At 39.0% G+C, this 24,364-nt stretch overlaps 1 protein-coding gene across 1 annotated transcript in view; it reads right to left on the bottom strand.

Moving 5' to 3' along the window:
• Positions 1-24,364, bottom strand: part of LOC124555212 (monocarboxylate transporter 3) — a 442,385-nt gene that overhangs the window by 2,435 nt on the left and 415,586 nt on the right. Inside the window, exons 7-8 of the mRNA XM_047129062.1 lie at positions 16,126-16,292; positions 5,417-5,639 (exon numbers count right to left, since the gene is read on the bottom strand). Coding sequence (XP_046985018.1) covers positions 5,417-5,639; positions 16,126-16,292 — 390 coding nt within the window. The remainder of the gene's footprint in view (positions 1-5,416; positions 5,640-16,125; positions 16,293-24,364) is intronic.

Here is a 24,364-nt window from a genome sequence, read left to right on the forward strand (position 1 = left end):
TCTAATTTGATATGGTGACAAGCAGCACCAAACATTCTGTGTAAGATTAGATAAAATTAAATCACATAGGCTGAACAGGAACTGACAGTTGTTTTTCTACTCATTAATGACACGAAGGTTCTGCAGATACCACTATGTATTTAATTCTTAGTAGTAAAATGTGACACGTGTAGATTTACAATCATTATTATATTTTTACCAGTTATTATTATTATTATTATTATTATCATTATTATTATTACCATTTTGATTTAAGAGTCCTGTTAATCTCACTTTAGGTCAATTAAGACACAGCATCTTACTTGTTATTTTACTTTAGTATTTGAAAAGAAAAAGAACAGAAATGTTGATTTGGGCCCAGCAGAAGGCAACTGGCCAGACTAGTTGTAGCATTAAAGAAAGTAAAATGATATGATAACCAGACGTATATTACATATAAAATAAACATTTCTTTTGTTACTTTTCATTAGTCAGAATTTTATGTAATACTGTCTACTTATGTTTCCTCGGATACTGCATTTTCTGTTCAGAAATAAAAAATAGCTTGCTTTGGCATTCACACTTTTGTGACAGTCAAACAGTTCCTTTTGTCTTTTATGTGGGGTGTATTTTCTATGTGTAATTTTTGTAATGCGTTAATTAAGTAGTGACATCAACTCACTTGGTATGATTTTCTGGTATTACATAAAATATACAGGGTGTTTCACAAGCCTACTTATCACTTCTATGAATTGTAGAGGGGAAGCAGTAGAGAAAGTTTTGATAAGGAACTCATTTCCAGAAATGTGCTGTTTTGATGTAAAATAAGTTTGAAATTCAGTTAACATTCAAATCTCCCATTTCACAGTACACACACAGCAGACACAATGAGCCTGTGGTGTAGGTAATGTTTTGAATCCTCATCATTAGATCTGTTTCTGGCTGATGAATGACATCCTTTAAAATTTGAGAGTGCAGCACATATATGGAGCACTGCAGTCAACCTTCCTAGCTGCAAACATACCAGCTACCATTACAGTCAGATGAAAATGTTGAGAGATGTCATAATTACAACAGGGACTGACGGCAGTATCCTTTTCTCAGTTTGCGTGTGTACTGTGTAAGTAGGAGTGTTGAAAGTGATATTAACTTTAAATTTATCTTATATTCAACCTGTACATTTAAGGAGATGGGATCCTCATCTAAACTTTATCTAATAACTCCCCTCTACAACCTCTAAAAGCTGGTAACAGGAATTGTGAAACGCCCTATATAGTTGATTAGGTTGATTGTTATTAACAGGAAACATATGTAATTTCTCAGTTGGACGGTTTTTCTTCTTATTAAGCAGGAGTTATTTATGCAGTTCTTAATACTCTAGGTGAATCAGTGTGATGCTACAGCAAAACTACTGTTGCAACTTTTGTAACTTTTTTTTCATAATTTCCCAATGTTTCTTATCAAACACCTCCACCAAAGTTCATATTTATTTATCTATTTATTTATGTGGAACTGTAACAGCACAGCACAGTGAGTTATATATTTCACAGGGAAAGACTGAAAAACATAAATCTGCATCACTCATGGTTATTTGAACCATCTGAATCCTGCGTCTCCAACTATGTCACCTTCTTTGATGTTTCTTTGCCAGTTTAGGTTTCATCTACATCTACATTTATACTCCACAAGCCACCCAATGGTGTGTGGCAGAGGGCACTTTACGTGCCACTGTCATTACCTCCCTTTCCTGTTCCAGTCATGTATGGTTCGCGGGAAGAACGACTGTCTGAAAGCCTCCGTGCGCGCTCTAATCTCTCTAATTTTACATTCGTGATCTCCTTGGGGGGTATAAGTAGGGGGAAGCAATATATTCGATACCTCATCCAGAAACGCACCCTCTCGAAACCTGGCGAGCAAGCTACACCGCGATGCAGAGCGCCTCTCTCGCAGAGTCTGCCACTTGAGTTTCTTAAACATCTCCGTAACGCTATCACGGTTACCAAATAACACTGTGACGAAATGCGCCACTCTTATTTGGATCTTCTCTATCTCCTCCGTCAACCCGATCTGGTACGGATCCCACACTGATGAGCAATACTCAAGTATAGGTCGAACGAGTGTTTTGTAAGCCACCTCCTTTGTTGATGGACTACATTTTCTAAGGACTCTCCCAATGAATCTCAACCCGGTACCCGCCTTACCAACAATTAATTTTATGTCATCATTCCACTTCAAATCGTTCCGCACACACACTCCCAGATATTTTACAGAAGTAACTGCTACCAGTGTTTGTTCCGCTATCATATAATCATACAATAAAGGATCCTTCTTTCTATGTATTCGCAATATATTACATTTGTCTATGTTAAGGGTCAGTTGCCACTCCCTGCACCAAGTGCCTATCTGCTGCAGATCTTCCTGCATTTCGCTACAATTTTCTAATGCTGCAACTTCTCTGTATACTACAGCATCATCCGCGAAAAGCCGCATGGAACTTCCGACACTATCTACTAGGTCATTTATATATATTGTGAAAAGCAATGGTCCCATAACACTCCCCTGTGGCACGCCAGAGGTTACTTTAACGTCTGTAGACGTCTCTCCATTGATAACAACATGCTGTGTTCTGTTTGCTAAAAACTCTTCAATCCAGCCACACAGCTGGTCTGATATTCCGTAGGCTCTTACTTTGTTTATCAGGCGACAGTGCGGAACTGTATCGAATGCCTTCCGGAAGTCAAGAAAAATAGCATCTACCTGGGAGCCTGTATCTAATATTTTCTGGGTCTCATGAACAAATAAAGCGAGTTGTCTCCCACACGATCGCTGTTTCCAGAATCCATGTTGATTCCTACATAGTAGATTCTGGGTTTCCAAAAACGACATGATACTCGAGCAAAAAACATGTTCTAAAATTCTACAACAGATCGACGTCAGAGATGTAGGTCTATAGTTTTGCACATCTGCTCGACGACCATTCTTGAAGATTGGGACTACCTGTGCTCTTTTCCAATCATTTGGAACCTTCCGTTCCTCTAGAGACTTGCAGTACACGGCTGTTAGAAGGGGGGGGGGGGGGGGGGGCAAGTTCTTTCGCGTACTCTGTGTAGAATCGAATTGGTATCCCGTCAGGTCCAGTGGACTTTCCTCTGTTGAGTGATTCCAGTTGCTTTTCTATTCCTTGGACACTTATTTCGATGTCAGCCATTTTTTTGTTTGTGTGAGGATTTAGAGAAGGAACTGCAGTGCGGTCTTCCTCTGTGAAACAGCTTTGGAAAAAGGTGTTTAGTATTTCAGCTTTACGCGTGTCATCCTCTGTTTCAATGCCTTCATCATCCCGGAGTGTCTGGATATGCTGTTTCGAGCCACTTACTGATTTAACATAAGACCAGAACTTCCTAGGATTTTCTGTCAAGTCGGTACATAGAATTTTACTTTCGAATTCACTGAACACTTCACGCATAGCCCTCCTTACGCTAACTTTGACATTGTTTTGCTTCTGTTTGTCTGAGAGGTTTTGGTTGCGTTTAAACTTAGAGTGAAGCTCTCTTTGCTTTCGCAGTAGTTTCCTAACTTTTTTGTTGTACCACGGTGGGTTTTTTCCCATCCCTCACAGTTTTACTCAGCACTTACCTGTCTAAAACGCATTTTACGATTGCCTTGAACTTTTTCCATAAACACTCAACATTGTCAGTGTCGGAACAGAAATTTTCGTTTTGATCTGTTAGGTAGTCTGAAATCTGCCTTCTATTACTCTTGCTAAACAGATAAACCTTCCTCCCTTTTTTCATATTCCTATTAACTTCCATATTCAGGGATGCTGCAATGGCCTTATGATCACTGATTCCCTGTTCTGCACATACAGAGTCGAAAATTTCGGGTCTGTTTGTTATCAGTAGGTCCAAGATGTTATCTCCACGAGTCGGTTCTCTGTTTAATTGCTCGAGGTAATTTTCATTATTAGTTCTTCCATGCACCTACACTTAGCAGATGGGTGTCACTGTCACAGACTTAAGAAGTGTGTTTCAGATGATCATCAAGCTTGTATGAATTGTTTTTCCATAGGACAGACAATAGGATGAATTTTAGCCTGTTTCAGCACCGATATACACAAGTGCAGGGCCCTTGGAAAAAAATACTTTTCTCAACAATAAAACATTTAATATGCAATTATCAGCAGCAGAATTGGTAGCAGCATCAGTAGCAGTGGTAGCAGCAGCCAAAACAGCAGCATGAGCAGCAACATGAATTGACACTACACAATACACACTCTTGGCAAATAGATCCTCGATATGCATCAAGTTGCCCAAGTGGTGTCATAATGATAAATTGTAGAAAAGATCCATTATGCTATGGCAGAGAAAACTGAGCATGATCTGCATATAAACATGTCTGATGGAGAGTTGTTAACACTAAGTTGCTAGTTATTAAAAGTGCAACACTGAGAAAGATAGTGTATAACAAAATTTTACTTATTGTTTATAAACAGAATATTAGAAAAAATACATGATTAAATGTGTAGGTGATCTGGGAGTATAAAGGATCAAAAAATTAGTGCACAGAACTGACACCATTGCCAGCAACAATGAATCTGAGCCAGGTGAGCATCATGGGCACTGTGTCAAAGTGAAATACGGGTATGTCACTCCGTGCTGTTTTAAATCACTGCCAGTGTTCATCAATTATATTGGCTGGCTAGTCTGTCTCTTGGCAACCCAGCACCAGATATTATCAATAGATAAGACACCTTGAGAATCTGCTGGCCAGATCAAGAGTCAGACGCCCTCATTATTGATGTAGGTCAGGATATCTGTATGACTCATTAAATGTATCCCACTGATATATTAAGAATATTTTTTTGCTGTTTTCATTATTTTCTGTGTGACAAATGTTTGTTCAAATGATGCTTGACTTTCTTATCATTTCATACTCTTTTCTCCCATGTCTACATTTTGTCATGCATTTATTTTGACCTTAATCTTTCTCTATCCTCTCCAACTTTCCCAAGCTATTTCCAAACTTTGTCTTGCACTTTGTCATGCTTGCTTTGCTTTCACCCTGTGACTGCTGTCTTTTTATTTCAGTATCTTTCTGTGTGTCAGACACTTTTTCATTTTTAACCATTTTTTACAATTATATTTCTGACTGTCAATATTTATGTGTGAACCATTCATTTTTCTTTTATTTTTACAGTTTTGAATATAGATTATGTCATGAATATTTCTTTCCTTTTCCTCAGTTACAACACTTATATGGTTCATGGTATTTTTCACTGTATTTCCTTAGCTTCACCTTCCAGGGTTTGTTTCATGTAAATGATGCATTTTAAGTGTTACAGTTTGCCTGTATCTGTATTAAATATAACAAGATAAATATTTTTTATAATTAACAATAGCAGTAATAATCATTTTAGTAGTCTTTCAATGCTAATACTTACAGACAGCAAGACCAAAAAATATTGCCATTGCAACATATGCTGCATAGGTATGACAGAAAGGTGTGGCAGCAACAGCAAATGTGCATACAACAAGGCAAATATTATTCAGCAGCAAAGAGTCCATCCAAGGAAAATCAGCTAGATAGCCACATGCCACTCTCCCCACGGTGTTAGTAATACCAATAATTGACAAGAGAAATGATGCTGAGCTGGAATCAGTTCCCTGGAAAAAGAAGAAAAAGGAATACGTGAACATGAAACTGTTGGTAATATTGAGTTTGCAGTTAAGTTTTGCACAGGAGTATTACAGCTAAAATAGGAATTATAAACAAAATAATGAATCTGAGAAATATTTTTCTTTGGTGGGTAGTAATTTACATTTTGAGACAGATTTGCCATTTTTTGTTTTCTATAATGGATGAGCTGTCATGTAAGGCCACTTTAAGGACCTGAAGAATAAATATTACTAATAAAGTAAGAGCACATCAGGCCTCAGCCACAATTTGGCATTGAAATAAATCAAATAGTGACAACAAAAATGTGTCCTGGACTGTATCTCAAACCCAGATATCCCAATTTATGAGACCTTTTGTCTTAACTGCCATTGTGATGGGAACAACTCATGAGGTCCTGAAGAAAAAGAAGGGACAACAGTAGGTAGTGTCAAGTGTCTCCTCCCTCCTGTCTCAAGACAGACTCCAGTGGATTCTCAGTCAGGTAACAGCAGTAATAGAATGAAAAAGCCGGAGGAAGGTATCTCGTTCTTTCATCAAAATATAAGGGCCTCTCAAACAAAACAGATCAACTTCTTATTAACATTAATGAAAAGGATAGTACAAATAATGCTCAGATTTTGTGCTTAACTGAGCACCATGTTACTTGTCATCTATAGTAAGTTATAGTTTAGTAACATACTACTGTAGGGAAAGTAAAGACAAAGGTGGAGTAGCAAATTATGTTAAGGATAGTGTAGCATACAAAGCTATAGATATCAAGAAATATTGTGTGGAACAACAATTTTAGGCATGTGCAACAGAAATAATAACTAAATTCTACACAATAATAGTGTTGGCTGTCTACAGGGCTCCTTCAGGTGACATAAAAACTTTTCTACATTTCATTGAACTCCTTCTGTCAGGGATAGTTTTAAAATCAAAGGTTATTGTACTTTTAGGTGATTTCAGTATAAACTTTATGAGAGAAAATAAGAATAAAATTGACTTTGAGATTGTGACGACCTTACATAATCTGATATCAGTAATAAACTTCCCAACAAGAACTACATCTGAGTCCCAAACTCTGATAGACAACATTTTTTTAGATGTGAGCAGACATCAGGATTATACTGTCAGGCAGGTTATAAGTGGGCTTTCAAATCATGACGAACAAATTCTCATTCTTTATGATGTTAATCTGTTCAAAAAACAATTTCCTCAATGGAAATTCATAAGAGTAATGAATGAAAAGACAAAAGAAACTTTCAACCATAGGTCGCATCAAATGGATTGGTCTTTAGTATGTAGCCATGATAATTTTGATACTAAATTTAACTGTTTTATAAATGAAATCTGTGCTCTTTTTGAAGAAATATTTCCCAAGAAATGGGTCAGAAACAGTGCTTCCAATTCTGGAAGTAAGCCTTGGATTACAAAAGGTATAAAACAGTAATGTAAAACCAAAAGGGAAACTTATGCTGCAATAAGATTATGTAAAGATGTAGAAAAATGGGAACACTATAGATTATATTGTAAAATTTTAAAGAAACTAATACAGAAATCAAAAGCCCTTTATTATGAGAAGAAAACAGATAAGTGTAACAATAAAATAAAAACAATTTAGAACATTTTAAAAAAAGAAACAGGATGAGATACAACAAGCAAAGAAGATGTAAATAAAATCAGATATGGAGGTACCCTAGTAGATAACCCCAAAAGTGTGGCTGAGATTTTTAATAAACACTTCTTATCAGTAACTCAACAGATTGGTTGGAAGCGCAATGTTGATGAAGCTGTAACTCTTTGTCAAGCAGTATATTCAAACACAATTTCAGAAATGCACCTTAATCCTGTCAATGTAGAAGAAATTCAAAAAATCATCATGTCTCTAAAAAGTAAGAACTCTGCAGGGGTTGATAATATATCTAGTAATTTATTGAAATTACGATGAAATCCCAGTCTGCGTAATTAAAGATTGTATAGACTCCATAAAGGGCCCATTAACAGACACAATTAATGAATCTTTCGGATCTGGATACTTTCCGGAGTACCTAAAACAAGCAAAAGTTATACCTATCCTTAAAAACGGAGATGTGGAAAATGTAGAGAACTACAGGCCGATCTCTATACTGTCTATCATTTCTAAAATAATAGAAATACTAGTCAAAAAGAGACTGCTAAATTACCTGAATAAATATAATCTTCTTTCCAATGACCAATTTGGTTTTAGGCCCGGAAAAGGCACACAATATGCTATAGCACAGTTCACTAAAGTAATTTTAGAAGCACTGGACAAAGGTGAAAATGTAAGTGGTATCTTTTTAGACTTGTCCAAGGCCTTTGATACAGTTGACCACAAAATCTTACTTCATAAATTAGGGCAAATAGGAATAAGAGGTGTGACAAAGAAGTGGTTCAAATCATACTTGGAAAACAGAGTTCAACGAGTTGAGATATCACAAGTTTCAAACAATTCCCTTATAAAACACCTGTCTGACCCAGAAAATGTGAATATAGGCGTCCCACAGGGAAGTGTATTAGGCCCAATATTGTTTCTTATATACATTAACGACTTCCCACAAAGTATCAGACATGGCGAAAAAATACTTTTTGCTGATGACAGCAACATAGTAATAACAGGTGAAAATCCAACACAACTGTCAGAAAGAGCAAACGAGGCTCTCAATGATGTCCACAACTGGTCATTAAAAAATAAAGTAACCCTAAATGTAAAGAAAACTAACTATATTAACTTCCAATTGAACAAAAAACACAATGCCACTAGAATAAAAGTTAATAATAATGAATTAGAATGTGTAACAAGTACCAAATTCTTAGGGATGAATGTAGACAGACAACTGAAATGGACAAACCGTGTCAACATTTTGGCAAAGAAATTATCCACAGCATGCTATGCTCTTAGAATCCTTGCACCGGTATGCAATAATACCTGTCTTAAAATAACATATTACGGATATCTACACTCAGTCCTCAGCTATGGGATCATGTTTTGGGGAACAAGTGCCAGTAACATACAAACTGCATTCAAAGTACAAAAAAGAGCCATAAGGATAATAACAAATAGCAACAACAGGGCCCACTGTCTAGAATTATTTAGAAAGCTAGGAATTCTAACTGTTTCTTGTGAGTATATCTTTCAGAACTTAATGTTCATTAAGAAAAATCTCAACATGTACAACACAAACAGCCTAATACATGACCATGAAACAAGAGCTTGTCACCACCTCCATCTAGATAGAAAGAACAAGGCAAAGACACAAAAAAGTATATTTTATAATGGGATAAAACTGTATAACAAATTGCCACAAGAAATTAAAGAAACAAATGAGCCCCTCACTTTCAGACAAAAGCTTAAAACCTTTTTAGTAAGTAAAAGTTGTTATACTGTAAAAGAATATTTAACATAGATGTAGATTATTAGCAACATATGACATTATCACCAAAATATTATGTAATTTTAAATATGTGTATGACTAGTTATAAAAACTACACAAAATACGAGAAACCTGTTTAACTGTAAATGTATGTGTGCTCATGTGTTGTAATCTGATGACATCCATACAATATTTATTGTTCCACGGATGAATAAATAAATAAATAAAAATAAATTAATATTCTTGTGTGTGGATATGGGACAGTCTCTGTCATATTTTCAATGCTTCCCTTCAGAAAGGTTTTGTTCCCAGCAGACTTAAGTATGCCATTGTGAAGCCCCTGTACAAAAATGGCGATAAAGCTGAACTAACTAACTATCGACCTATCTTTTTGCTGACAGCTTTCTCCAAAATTTTAGAAAAGCTAATACATGTAAGAATTACTGATCATCTCACGAAGAATGGAGTTCTCAGCAAGAGCCAATTTGGCTTTCAACAGAAGACGCAGTCTATGCACTTGCAAATGAAGTCCTAGAAACCCTTAATGAAAAAATGCTAGCACTTGGTATCTTCTGTAATTTATCCAAAGCATTTGATTGTGTTGATCACCAGATTCTCTTGCAAAAAGCAAAATTAGTAGGAATATGTGGTGTTGCAGGCAATTGGCTACAGTCCAAGACAGAAAACAAAAGGTTGTCTTGAATAGCTCAGGTGGAGTATGTGATGTTTCCTCACATTCTGACCCTAGTTCCATTATATGTGGAGTGTCTCAGGGCCCCTATTATTCCTGGTTTTTATAAATGATCTACCATCATGTACAAGCCTGAGATGTAAGTTTACATTATTTGCAGATGATACCACAATTTTTATGAGCAGTAGAATGGATAGTAATCTTGAGGAACTCAGTAATCACATACTTTCATATGTGGTTACTTGGTTCAAGGTGAATGGTCTCTCATTAAATTCCAGTAAGACCAGCTTTATTCAGTTCTGTACAAAAACAGAAAAAGAGAGAGAGATAAGTGTGGCATGTGGTAATCAGCCAATAGAAAGAATGGAAACAACAAAATTTTTGGAGTGCACATTGACAAGAAAATGAGCTGGTCTTCACGTATTATAGATCTCTGTAAGAGGTTTAGCTCTGCTACATATGCTCTATGGGTTGTCTCTACATATGTTGAACCTAACACTGGAAAAGTGGCATACTGTGGCTATTTTCACTCACTCGTTGAATACGGCATTATTTTTTAGGGCAACCAGCCATTAGCAAGGAAAGTGTTCTTTGCACAGAAGTGAGCTTTAAGAATTATATGTGGATTGTGGCCAAGAGACTTGTGTAGAAATAACTTTCAAAAACTTAAAATATACACAACTACATGCCAATATATTTTTTCTCTCGCGTGTTTTGTCTGTAAAAATATAGAAATATTTCAACCAAACAGTAATTATCATGAGCATTAGAAATTTGAGCTTGGCCCAAAAGGGTGTTTGCTACACTGGAGCAAAACTCTTCAATGCTCTTCCTCCTGGAATAAAGACAGAGATTCATAACAAGAGTAAGTTTAGGAAAGCATTAAAAATATTTCTGCTAGAAAAAGCTTTCTACAGTCTAGATGAATTTTTAACTAAATAAATTGTAAAATTTTAATATTATATAATACAAGCTGACATAATACTACTAAGAATGTCATTTAACTTGAGCTCTGTATCTGTGTGTGCTCTGTATCTGTTTTCTGTAGTGCTTTAACGATTCTAAGGAAATATGTATTTTTATATATAAAAACAAAGATGAGGTGACTTACCGAACAAAAGCGCTGGCAGGTCGATAGACACACAAACAAACACAAACATACACACAAAATTCAAGCTTTCTCAACAAACTGTTGCCTCATCAGGAAAGAGGGAAGGAGAGGGGAAGACGAAAGGAAGTGGGTTTTAAGGGAGAGGGTATCTGTGTGTGCTCTGTATCTGTATCTGTGTGTGCTCTGTATCTGTTTTCTGTAGTGCTTTAACGATTCTAAGGAAATATGTATTTTTATATATAAAAACAAAGATGAGGTGACTTACCGAACAAAAGCGCTGGCAGGTCGATAGACACACAAACAAACACAAACATACACACAAAATTCAAGCTTTCGCAACAAACTGTTGCCTCATCAGGAAAGAGGGAAGGAGAGGGGAAGACGAAAGGAAGTGGGTTTTGAGGGAGAGGGTAAGGAGTCATTCCAATCCTGGGAGCGGAAAGACTTACCTTAGGGGGAAAAAAGGACAGGTATACACTCGCACACACGCACATATCCATCCACACATACAGACACAAGCAGACCAACTGCTTGTGTCTGTATGTGTGGATGGATATGTGCGTGTGTGCGAGTGTATACCTGTCCTTTTTTCCCCCTAAGGCAAGTCTTTCCGCTCCCAGGATTGGAATGACTCCTTACCCTCTCCCTTAAAACCCACTTCCTTTCGTCTTCCCCTCTCCTTCCCTCTTTCCTGATGAGGCAACAGTTTGTTGCGAAAGCTTGAATTTTGTGTGTATGTTTGTGTTTGTTTGTGTGTCTATCGACCTGCCAGCGCTTTTGTTCGGTAAGTCACCTCATCTTTGTTTTTATATATAATTTTTCCCACGTGGAATGTTTCCTTCCATTATATTGAAATATGTATTTTCTTTTTTCTGTATTCCTGCTCAAAGAATTTACTGTATAAATTTTTATATAATTATGTACTCAAATGTCTGTATATACTATAAGATTATCATATTGTATTTGTAAAAAAGTGACTCGTTCCACATCCTTGTGAACCCAACACAGTTGGACCTATGGAAGACAAAATAAAATAAAATCAATCAAATACCGACCCAACCCCAATTCTCAGCTTGCAGCACACTATACATGTAGTGTCCATTGTCCATTATTCTCATTGCTCATAGCTTCACCTGATTCCCACAAGTGTTCATACATAGTGTGCTTCTGCGCTGAAGGTACCCGTATTCGCCATCAGGTGCATATATATTATTGTATGAGTGGTGGCATTTTTTTGGACATGTCCATTGTCCTTGGACATATCAGAAGGGACAGACACCATTTTTTGATTCAGCAGCCATATTTGCACATGACAAGAGAAACTCAGACCTCAGTCACAACTAGGCATTGTAATTAGTTAATTGGAGGCAAGAGAAAATTTGTGCCAGACCAGGACTCAAACCGAGATATCCTACTTTACACGAACAATCATCTTAACTGCTTTCACTATCTGAGCACGCTTTCCATCCAACTCAAACAGACCCCATAACAAACCACTCCATGGTCATTGAAATATTAAGGTTTCACCTACAAATTTATATGTTTTCTCTTCTGTTCCAACAGCTCAATAAATGAGTTTGTGCACAATCCTGCATACATGACACTCAAAGGAAAACTTCTTTTTCAGGGACATTCTGTCTTGGGTCATATTCTGAATTTAAAGTTCCAAAGAAGAGACACTGCACATAGACCAATATATATGCACCTGACAGAAAAATCTGATACTGTCAGTGCAGGTACAGAATAAGTCTGAACTCTTGAGGAGTTATTTAATTAATGTGAGTGTGTCACATAGCACATTAACAAAAAAATATATCATAATACAGGATAACTCACTGAGTCCTACTACTTACGACGTCTTTGAGCCAATCACATATATGGGAACCTAACTTTATTCTCAGATTCTTTTTTAACAGTCTGTAGTGGGTCACCATGTCAAATGCTTTCCAGAAATCGAGGAGTTGCCCTTAGTCCACAGCTCACAGGAAATTATGTCAGAAAATGATAAAATGAGTTTTGCATGAGTAATGTTTTCTAAATTCCTGCTGATATGTGGACAGAAGCTTTTCCATCTCAAGCAAATTTATTACACTCCTGGAAATGGAAAAAAGAACACATTGACACCGGTGTGTCAGACCCACCATACTTGCTCCGGACACTGCGAGAGGGCTGTACAAGCAATGATCACACGCACGGCACAGCGGACACACCAGGAACCGCGGTGTTGGCCGTCGAATGGCGCTAGCTGCGCAGCATTTGTGCACCGCCGCCGTCAGTGTCAGCCAGTTTGCCGTGGCATACGGAGCTCCATCGCAGTCTTTAACACTGGTAGCATGCCGCGACAGCGTGGACGTGAACCGTATGTGCAGTTGACGGACTTTGAACGAGGGCGTATAGTGGGCATGCGGGAGGCCGGGTGGACGTACCGCCGAATTGCTCAACACGTGGGGCGTGAGGTCTCCACAGTACATCGATGTTGTCGCCAGTGGTCGGCGGAAGGTGCACGTGCCCGTCGACCTGGGACCGGACCGCAGCGACGCACGGATGCACGCCAAGACCGTAGGATCCTACGCAGTGCCGTAGGGGACCACACCGCCACTTCCCAGCAAATTAGGGACACTGTTGCTCTTGGGGTATCGGCGATGACCATTCGCAACCGTCTCCATGAAGCTGGGCTACGGTCCCGCACACCGTTAGGCCGTCTTCCGCTCACGCCCCAACATCGTGCAGCCCGCCTCCAGTGGTGTCGCGACAGGCGTGAATGGAGGGACGAATGGAGACGTGTCGTCTTCAGCGATGAGAGTCGCTTCTGCCTTGGTGCCAATGATGGTCGTATGCGTGTTTGGCGCCGTGCAGGTGAGCGCCACAATCAGGACTGCATACGACCGAGGCACACAGGGCCAACACCCGGCATCATGGTGTGGGGAGCGATCTCCTACACTGGCCGTACACCACTGGTGATCGTCGAGGGGACACTGAATAGTGCACGGTACATCCAAACCGTCATCGAACCCATCGTTCTACCATTCCTAGACCGGCAAGGGAACTTGCTGTTCCAACAGGACAATGCACGTCCGCATGTATCCCGTGCCACCCAACGTGCTCTAGAAGGTGTAAGTCAACTACCCTGGCCAGCAAGATCTCCGGATCTGTCCCCCATTGAGCATGTTTGGGACTGGATGAAGCGTCGTCTCACGCGGTCTGCACGTCTAGCACGAACGCTGGTCCAACTGAGGCGCCAGGTGGAAATGGCATGGCAAGCTGTTCCACAGGACTACATCCAGCATCTCTACGATCGTCTCCATGGGAGAATAGCAGCCTGCATTGCTGCGAAAGGTGGATATACACTGTACTAGTGCCGACATTGTGCATGCTCTGTTGCCTGTGTCTATGTGCCTGTGGTTCTGTCAGTGTGATCATGTGATGTATCTGACCCCAGGAATGTGTCAATAAAGTTTCCCCTTCCTGGGACAATGAATTCACGGTGTTCTTATTTCAATTTCCAGGAGTGTATATTGGAATTTAGAATATGTTCAATACCTCCAAGGCAAAAAGGATACTCGTCTGTAATTTTGTAGGCTCTGTCTTTTTGATATATGTTTCATGCTTCAGTAAATATTTTAGAGTATCTTTACTTTGCACATGGTCTGATTTTACTCCCTGCATGTTGACTGGCAAGTGTTCATTAGAGGGCCTCAACAACTGGCTAGACAGAGAAACTCTCCTGTGCACTTCAAAAGTGCTCTGCTACCCAAGTAGCTGCGTTCTTTGTGTTTTGCACCCCTGACATATCAAGGGTAGTCCTACAATTCTCCATCTAATAATACAGGTCCTGAAGTCTGCAGGCAAGACCAACAGAGAATCAATGGAGCCTTTGGTTGATACCCTCCACTTGGATCAAAACCAAAGGATTCTGATCAACTCTGAGTCTGAAATTGCAAATTTTGAGCTCTGCTTGCACTTTGAAAGTGAGGCCAGTGTACTTCCATGAACTGAGGACATCATCAGAACCCAAACAACAGACATCATTTGTTCCGATGAGAGCCACAACTTGCAGATGACTCATTTTGGATGAGGCCCCCTGGCAGACATGCAAAGCACTCATACGACTTATTTCCAGCTCTAGAGGTTACTTCCCTAAGGGGTTCCGTAATTTGCCTAACAATGGAACTCACATTAACTACCAAACTCCTGTCCCCGTGTGACTACATGGACCCTGCTGAAGGAGAAGCCAGAAGCCACCTGTCCACTCCAGCCTCAACATTTACCCTCTGCCTTGAATGAGACAAACATGTTACAACTTGCTGGTCCCCCTACAGTTCAGGTAGATTTCCCACACTGGGTATAATTCTCAGTGCCTAGAGCGCTCGGGTGAAAGAAGCAACACCTGAGGTATCCCATGTGATGGACCAGATTCTCCACTACCTCCACATCCTGAGGCAGCACCCTGCAAGTGGCTGACAATGGCCAAAAGTTGTTCATAAACTGCAGCCACCTCCTCCTGCATCTGCACTCAGTATGCAAACACTTTATCCATTCTAGTACTAGTAAAGCTACACTATAGAGAAAGCTAAATATGTAACTTTCTACTCTCTTGGTGTGTCACCAATGGATGCTAGAGCCTGACTAAGCTGCAACCAATTGTCACTGCCCATTCAAAACCAAACAAATTAAATATACATGAAAACACACATAAAAAGCTTAATAGCTCACCACTGACTCAAGTCTGTTTGCCTTTGCATGACTTTTGGCCAATTAATATAGAATATTATATAGTGTCTGTCAGAATATTGCTAGTGAAATGAACAAGATGTCTGTGACTGTTGTAAAGTTTTGTGCCACCACATTACACCCAAGTTTCATGAAAAACTTCAGACAAAACTTAAGTCAAACTTAATTTCTTTTCATAACTGTCTACAGTTACCTAGATCATGCTCAGCCCATGAGCATTCAGATTAATACAATATTAACATACCTAATAAACACAGACTTCACTTCTGATACTTTATTTTATATGGAAATGTAACCACACTGATACACATCTTGGTTATTTTTAAAAGAAATTCTTATCATTGAATTTGGAAGATCGTAAAGAAAGCGAACCATTAAATACCTGTCTTTCCAGTTATTAAGCTACACAAGAACCTAATACATTTCATTTATGTATTTCTGTTTTATTGTATGTATATTCCTAATTATGTGTATTAAAGGGTTGTAAGAATGTTACAGTCTGTCCAGTCATGACTTTTAAATGAATAAACTAGGTAATAAAGATAATAATAAAAAGATGTTCTTACATCAAGAATTGCAGCATCAACCAGGTACACAAATGGTACATACAGTCCCATCATGCCAAACAAATTGCTGACGCTAATGAGCATAAACACGGGATCTTTGAGCAAAGACATGTCCATCATCGTCCCCAAAATTGATCTGAATGATTCAGGACAACACTGTGAGCATGCTGCAAAAAAAGAGAGAAGTAGTGTTTAGAAAGCAATACCTTCATATTTCATTATTTGCACCTCAAGGTGTGATTCAAGAATTAGAAACTATATGGTAATAGTTGTATTTTTAATGAGCTTATCTCTCTTTGGATTAATTACAGCGCACTTAACATAGCAAAAGAATGCTGCAAAGACTCCTGGCTATGACATGTGATTACATAGACCCTATGAAGTTGATCTAAGGATGAAAACGAATGAAACAGCATGTATGATAGTTAACATGAAATGATCCCTTTTTCTTACACTTGTTTTCACAATATTGTAATAATTTCAATAAATTTCAAAGTTATAAATTAATTAGGGTTAAGGATAATGCCTCATGAAAATCAGTATTAATAAGTAAGTAGTAGGATGAATCACACTGTCCAACAATCAATCAGGGGAACACACATAAAAATTAGGTTCCTGTGATTCTATGGAGATAAGTCACTGTGGTCTGGAAAGAGGTGAGATACATACAAATGCTTCAAAAGTAAGACAACAGAATGACCAACGAGGGAATAATTCTGAGGTATATGGTCTGATCTTGGTTTCCAATAGGTGCAATAACCAGAAACTGTATTGACGAAACGTTCAGTTTCATCTATCACTTGGAGAAAGAAATATAGAGTAGTTTATTTAAATTTCTATGTCCACATTCACTTCCTATCTAAAAGGAAACCATCTGTTGGCTTCAAATATTTTTGGCCTGGATGCATTTCAACTGTTTGGCTTTTCAATTTCCGACCAAGTTAAGGTTGTTTCCATGGCTGTTCCTTTTCAGGACTTGGATGATCTGTGCTCCACTTTTGCGTCATTGTTTGCAATGAATCTCAGATGTGCTTCCAGCTTTCAGGTGTACATCACTCTACGGCCGGATGCGCAGCCTCGCTTTTTCCAGGCCCGGCCCCTTCCGGTGGCCTTATGGTTGGCAATCAAGCAGGAACTTGATCGGCTCCAGGCAGCTGGCGTTCTGGAGCCTGTAACTTACAGTGTCTGGGCGATACCAATGGTGTTCATACGGAAACCCAATGGGTCCCTTTGGCTGTGTGGGGACTTCGGCACTACAGTCAATGCTCAGTCCCTTGTTGACACTTACCCCATTCCCTGACTGGAAGACCTTCTCGCCAAGCTTGCCGGGGGAGAGTATTTTTCAAAGATCAACCTGGCTGAGGCATACTACCAGTTGTCCTTGGATGCTGAATCTCAGAATGTCATGGTTACCGACATGCCTTTCGGATTGTATAAGTACAAGCACCTTCCCTTTGGTGTCTCTTCAGCGCTGGCCATTTTCCAGCGATTCCTGGAGCAGCTTACACAGCCTATCCTCACCTGTGTGAATTATCTGGATGACATCTTGGTCACTGGGCATTCCCGCCAGGAACATTTGCAAAACCTCAGCGCCTTATTTCACGCTCTGCAGTCTGCTGGTTTATGCTGTCAGCTGGACACGTGTTTTTTTTTTCAACCGGAAGTGGAGTACTTAGGCCACTGGTTTAGCAAAGATGGAATCTGCGCTTTGGGTCATAATGTCGCGGCTATTGAGGCCCTTCCTTGTCCCAAGGACTTATCTGAACTCCAAGTGTTTTTGGGCAAGGTTATTTATTACTTAAAGTTCTTGCCCCAGGCTGCCTCCGTTGCTCAGCCCCTCAATCACTTGCATTGCAAAGGGGTACCTTTTGATTGGACTCCTGACTGTGATCAGGTTTTTCTCCATTTAAAGGCGATTCTGAACTCCGCCCCTTGCCTTACTCCCTTCTCTCCAGACCGCCCCTTGGTTGTGGTGGCTGATGCATTGGCATACACCATTGGGGCCATCCTTTCGCTCCGGGATGCCAATGGCTCTGAACAGCCCATCGCTTAAGCCTCTAAGACGTTGACCCCAGCACAACGGAACTACTCCCAGACTGGAAAGGAGGCCCTGGTGATCGTGTTCGCTGTCCAAAAATTTCACACCTATCTCTTTGGGGCAAAGTTCACCCTGCTGATGGACCATAAACCATTGGTTACACTTTTCGGACCCCACTATCACCTTCCAGAGCAGACGGCTCAATGTCTCCAGCGCTGGGCACTGCTTTTATGTAATTACGCTTACACCATCCGGAATAAGTTCACCACTCACCATGCTAACGCAGATGCTTTGTCATGTCTCCCAGCAGGCCCCGATCCAGTCTTTGACCAACAGGAGGTCCTCTGTGTTCACATTGACTCTGCCCGCTGGGATGCACTGGATGGTCTACCTCTTATGGCTGCTCACATTGCTGCAGCTACCCGCCATGACCCTGTCTTGCGACGGGTTCTCAACTATGTGTTCCATGGGTGGCCCTCCTATGTTACTCATTGGATGCTGTCTGATTTCAGCCACTGGCACCACCTGTCCCACAGGCTCTCCATTGTCGATGATGTCCTTCTGTTGGCCACAGAGTCGGATGCCCATTGGGTGGTCATCCCTCCGGAATTGCAGCTTTGGGTGCTTATTTTGTTACGCCGTGGGCACTGGGGTACGTCCTGTATGAAAGTTTTGGTTCGCCGGCACGTGTATTGGCCTGGCATCGATGGCGATATTGAGCACTAGGTCCGTGGGTGCACTGTCTGTGCGCGTCACCAGGCAAGCCCCCCTCAGTCGTTTACACCCTGGCCTGTGCCTCGCAAGCCCTGGGATTGCATCCGTATCGATTTTGCAGGCCTGTTTTGGGGTCCATGTGGTTACTCGTCGTTGATGCCTACTCCACATACCCATATGTTGTCTGCATGGCATCCACCACCACAGAGGCTACACTCACGTTCTCGCCAATGAGGGTCTGCCACACACATTGGTCTCCGATAATGGTCCCCAATTCACGGCATCCTCCTTCCATGACTTCTGTCAGGCCAATGGTATCAAACATATCCGTAGTCCCCCTTTCCACCATTCGTCCAATGGCATGGCGGAGAAGCTTGTCTGCACTTTTAAACACCAGATGACGAAGGCAGTCAACATGTTTCGAACCATGTCAGCCCTCACCCTGTTTTTGAGCACCTATCGCAATTGATGGATGCAGTCTGGAAGAGCTCCTCCACGGGCGACAGCCGCGGACCCTGCTCCATTTGCAGACACCATCCCCCTCCTGCCCCCAGTCCGGGCCCTCACAGCAGTATGCTGCAAAACCAATAGTCAATGGCCTCTCAGACCATGACATGCAGTTCCTTCTGTTAAATGTTAATACTGAACAGGATATAAAATCTGTTAAATCTGAGCTCAAGAGGGTAATCAATAAGCCAAAAATTGATTATTTTAGGACACTCCTCAGAGACATTCACTGGACTGATGTTTACAGTGCTCATGGCTTGAATGAAAAATATAACACTTTTGCTACTAAAGTGCTTACCTTATTCGAACACTGTTTTCCCCCAAAACTTACCAAGGTTAGAGCAAAGTCTACAAAGAAGCTATGGATTACTCAAGGAATAGGGGTATCTTGTAAAACAAAAAGAAAACTCTATCTGTCAATCTGAAACAGTCCTGATGTTGATGCTATAGCACATTACAAGAAATACTGCAAAATATTAAAGACTGTAATACGGACGTCAAAGCAAATATATTACAAGGAAAAGATAGTCATATAAGATAACAAAATAAAGACAATGTGGGATATAGTGAAGGAGGAGACCTGTAGAACCAGACATGAAGAGGAACAAATAGCATTAAGAGTAAATGATACATCGGTGACAGATGTGTATAGTGTTGCAGAACTCTTTAACAAACATTTTATAACTGTTACTGAAAAAATGGGGTTGTCAGGTTTGGTAGATGCTGCTATGGAATACCTCAGACCAGACATTTCAAGTAACTTACATAATATGAATTTGACCCTCACTACCCCAACAGAAATAATGTCCATCATAAAATCTTTAAAATCAAAAACATCTAGTGGGTATGATGAAATTATTAATTAAAGAATGTGATTCTGAGCTAAGTAACATATTAAGCTATCTGTGTAACCAGTCATTTATCAGTGGAATATTTCGTCAATGGTTGAAATATGCTGAAGTTAAGCCACTGTTTAAGAAGGGAGATAAAGAAATAGCATCAAATTTCCGTCCAATTTCACTGTTGCCAGCATTCTCCAAAATTTTAGAAAAAGTAATGTACAGTCAGCTTTACAACCATCTTATCTCAAATAACATACTGTCAAAGTCACAGTTTGGATTTCTAAAAGGTTCTGATATTGAGAAGGCTATATACACTTACAGTGAAAATATGCTTAATTCAGTAGACAAAAAATTGCAGGCAACTGGTATATTTTGTGATCTGTCAAAGGCATTTGACTGTGTAAATCACAATATCCTTTTAAGTAAATTAGAATATTATAGTGTAACAGGAAATGCTGCAAAATGGTTCAAATCTTATATCTCTGGCAGGAAACAAAGAGTGTCATTAGGAAAGAGACATGTATCAAGCTATCAGGCACCATCCAACTGGGAACTAATTACATGTGGGGTCCCACAAGGTTCCATTTTAGGGCCCTTACTTTTTCTTGGGTATATCAATGACCTTTCATCAGTAACATTACCAGATGCCAAGTTTGTTTTGTTTGCCGATGATACAAACATTGCAATACATAGCAAATCAAATGTAGTCTTAGAAATATCAGCTAATAAAATATTTGTGGGCATTAATCACTGGTTCCTAGCCAATTCTTTGTCACTAAACTTTGAAAAAACACACTACATGCAGTTCAGAACTTGTAAGGGGTGTCCCACGAGTATATGTCTAACATACGATGACAAGAAGATAGAAGAAGTGGACAGTGTTAAATTCTTGGGATTACAGCTTGATAACAAATTCAACTGGGAGGAGCACACCACAGAACTGGTGAAGCATCTTAACAAATCTCTGCTTGCAATGCGAATTTTGTCAGACATAGGGGATATAAAAATGAAAAAGCTGGCATACTATGCTTACTTTCATTCCATAATGTCATATGGGATTATTTTTTGGGGTAATTCATCAAGCCAAGCTAAAGTTTTCCAGGCACAAAAACGTGCAGTAAGAGTTATATGTGGTGTGAACTCAAGAACATCCTACAGAAGCCTGTTTAGGGAACTAGGGATACTAACTACTGCTTCCCAATGTATTTATTCCTTAATGAAATTTGTCATTAAAAATAGATAACTTTTTCAAACCAACAGCTCAATTCATGGAATCAATACTAGAAATAAGAATAATCTTCACAAGGATTTAAAGTCACTTAGTCTTGTACAAAAAGGTGTGCATTATTCGGGAACACACATTTTCAATAACTTGTCAGCAGCCATAAAAAGTTTAACAACCTATGAAATTCACTTTAAGAGAAGCCTAAAGGATTTATTGGTGGCCAACTCCTTCTACTCCATTGATGAATTTCTCAGTAAAATATAACTTCTGCACAATTTCAATGCAGTAATGTGTTCATTGTAAATATGTGTGTGTGTGTGTGTGTGTAAGTACAATCTGACTTCTGCACCATTTCAGTGCAGTAATGTGTTCATTATAAATAAGTATTATAGTAGTTGTATTACATGTTTATTACCTTATAAATAAATAAAAAAACTTTTTTATTTTAAATTCAGTGCATTAGTATTGGTAAAATGATTCTTTTATATAGTGTTCATTAAAAAATGGTGATCATTCCACTTGGGACCTGTGGAATGGTACATTAGCTTATTTGTTTTAGTTGTAAATATTTGTCATGTATTGTTGTTTTTCTGACATGTTCCACATACTGGAGGACCTCCTCACTATGGATGAATTGGAATGAAAGTAAATCTAATCTAATCTAATCAGACATGTCATTTGCTCAGCTTTGTAGGTTCATTGAGCCATGTTGCATAACTATAGTCAGGAAAGGGGCTTTCTGCAGCAAGACAAGTATCTACCACACGGGCAGTGTGACAATGTCTGGAGCACCACACATTAACAACATGGCAACCATTGGTACAGTTTTGCTTGCCTTGGCACTAGAGATAGTCAAACTGACACTGATGTGCTGAATGACAGCACAAGACACGGGAGTGTCATATATTGCATTTTCATATGAGCTCCTCCAGCACTACTATAGATGTATATGTTTGTGGAAGCTCTGGGAATGAATGTTGTCTGTCTGCACTCAACATTGTCATATAGACCCAGTACCTGGCATGAAGAAAGTCATTAGGTTCACTACAGGACCATCTGTGGGGGTAATTTGGGTCACACGTGTTACATTTCTAAGATGTTATGGCTGGTGTGTATCATTTATATCTGCTGCGATGTCAAATTTCAATAAGATAGCTCAAGACAGTAGGTTGCCCATGCTGTCTTGAGTTACTCCCACACATAGAGTGTTCAACTGTTAGCCCGACAAGCATATTCTCCAGATCTCTGATACAATATAAATATTTGAGCATAGTTTGCCAAGAGACTGGCATGTCACTACTGACCAGTCACAAAAATTGATGAACTCTAGTATAGAGACGAAACAGTGTTGTATATTATCCCACATCTGTCATCCCAGCTCAGTTGAACTATATGCACGTACTCTCACACATCCCCTACAAATTTAATCATGTGTTCTTTCCTACCATACAGTGTATGCACATTAAGTAAGATTATCTACCCATCCTAATACTGTAACCTTGATGGTCGACAGTGTAACAATACTTTGTTGAAACAAATTAAGTTTCTGTTATTATGTGTTACAGCCTGCTTACAAATATTTCACGTAATTTTTGACAATGCCAGTGTGATGGCATATACATTTTTTACACTGAATATTAATTCTGGTGTGTACAAAAATAGTAATTTTTATTTGTTAAAATTCACTCTTTTTTAATTTTTGGTTTATCATTTATCTGTAGAACTATTTCCATATTTTACACAAATCTGCTAATACTAACATGTCTAATATCATTGTAAAATATGATTCAATGGGAAATAAAGCTACTACTATTATAATATCAGCTCCTACTTAAACCATATTTGAGTTCTAATAAAATAAAATCATACATATTATGAGTCAAATATATTTTATATTCTTCCAAAATGTACTTTTCAAAATTTCCCCTTGGCTGTTAAAACTGCAGTTTTCAATATTAATAGCGCTTCACCATCACTTCTTTGTTCTAACATATCCTTTCTCTCATGTACGAGCATTGTGTAAATAAAATACAATAAGCAAATAAAAATCAGCTGAAAATAGCTAATGACTATCCTCCAGAATATGCTATCTTTTCCTTTACACCAAATCCTTCCTGTCTATGTTCAATTTGATTCTTAATTCCTCAATCTCTTTTTGATTCACTCTCTGATGGCTTTTCATTTTGTGTAATTACTTATGTGAAAAATCAAATAAAAACATATGCAAGGTGAATGTGTAAAAAATTGAATCAACCATAAGGTACATGTTATTAAACATTTTCAGGCAAAAAAATACACAAACTGTTCCGAAAACTTATGGATATATGACTTTTAGCACAACTACCTACACTATAGAATGTTCCCCATATTATTTATTTAATTTTTTTTCGTTAGTTACAGCTGATATGCAGTTCTCTTGTACTTATGTGTTCATAATTACATTACAGTGCAGGTACATATGTATTTGGTAGTCTGCCAACACAGTTTGAAAATTATTAGAAGAGAAATAAGGTAAGCACTATGGTAACAATGTTTCTCATGGTTAGAGCTTTTATTCCCATGTATTTGGTAGTCTGCCAACACAGTTTGAAAATTATTAGAAGAGAAATAAAGTAAGCACTATGGTAACAATGTTTCTCATGGTTAGAGCTTTTATTCCTAGAAGGAGACTACCAAGTGAAATTTAGTATACCGTAAAACAGCAGCCAAGTCTGTGTCATGAACTCATACTGTTCACTGAGTATTCTCAGTCTCCTTAAAAACAGTGGATCACATACATACACCACTCTGCAACAGTTTATCTGCTAGTTCTTACGCTCGAAAAGGAACAGTAGTCCCCGAACTAAACAAATAAATAAATGATTCACTGGGTGTTTTAGTCTTTAAAATACATTAAACTGCCATTCCCTTGTT

Source organism: Schistocerca americana, chromosome X (genome assembly GCF_021461395.2).
Source record: "Schistocerca americana isolate TAMUIC-IGC-003095 chromosome X, iqSchAmer2.1, whole genome shotgun sequence".
NCBI lineage: Eukaryota > Metazoa > Arthropoda > Insecta > Orthoptera > Acrididae > Schistocerca > Schistocerca americana.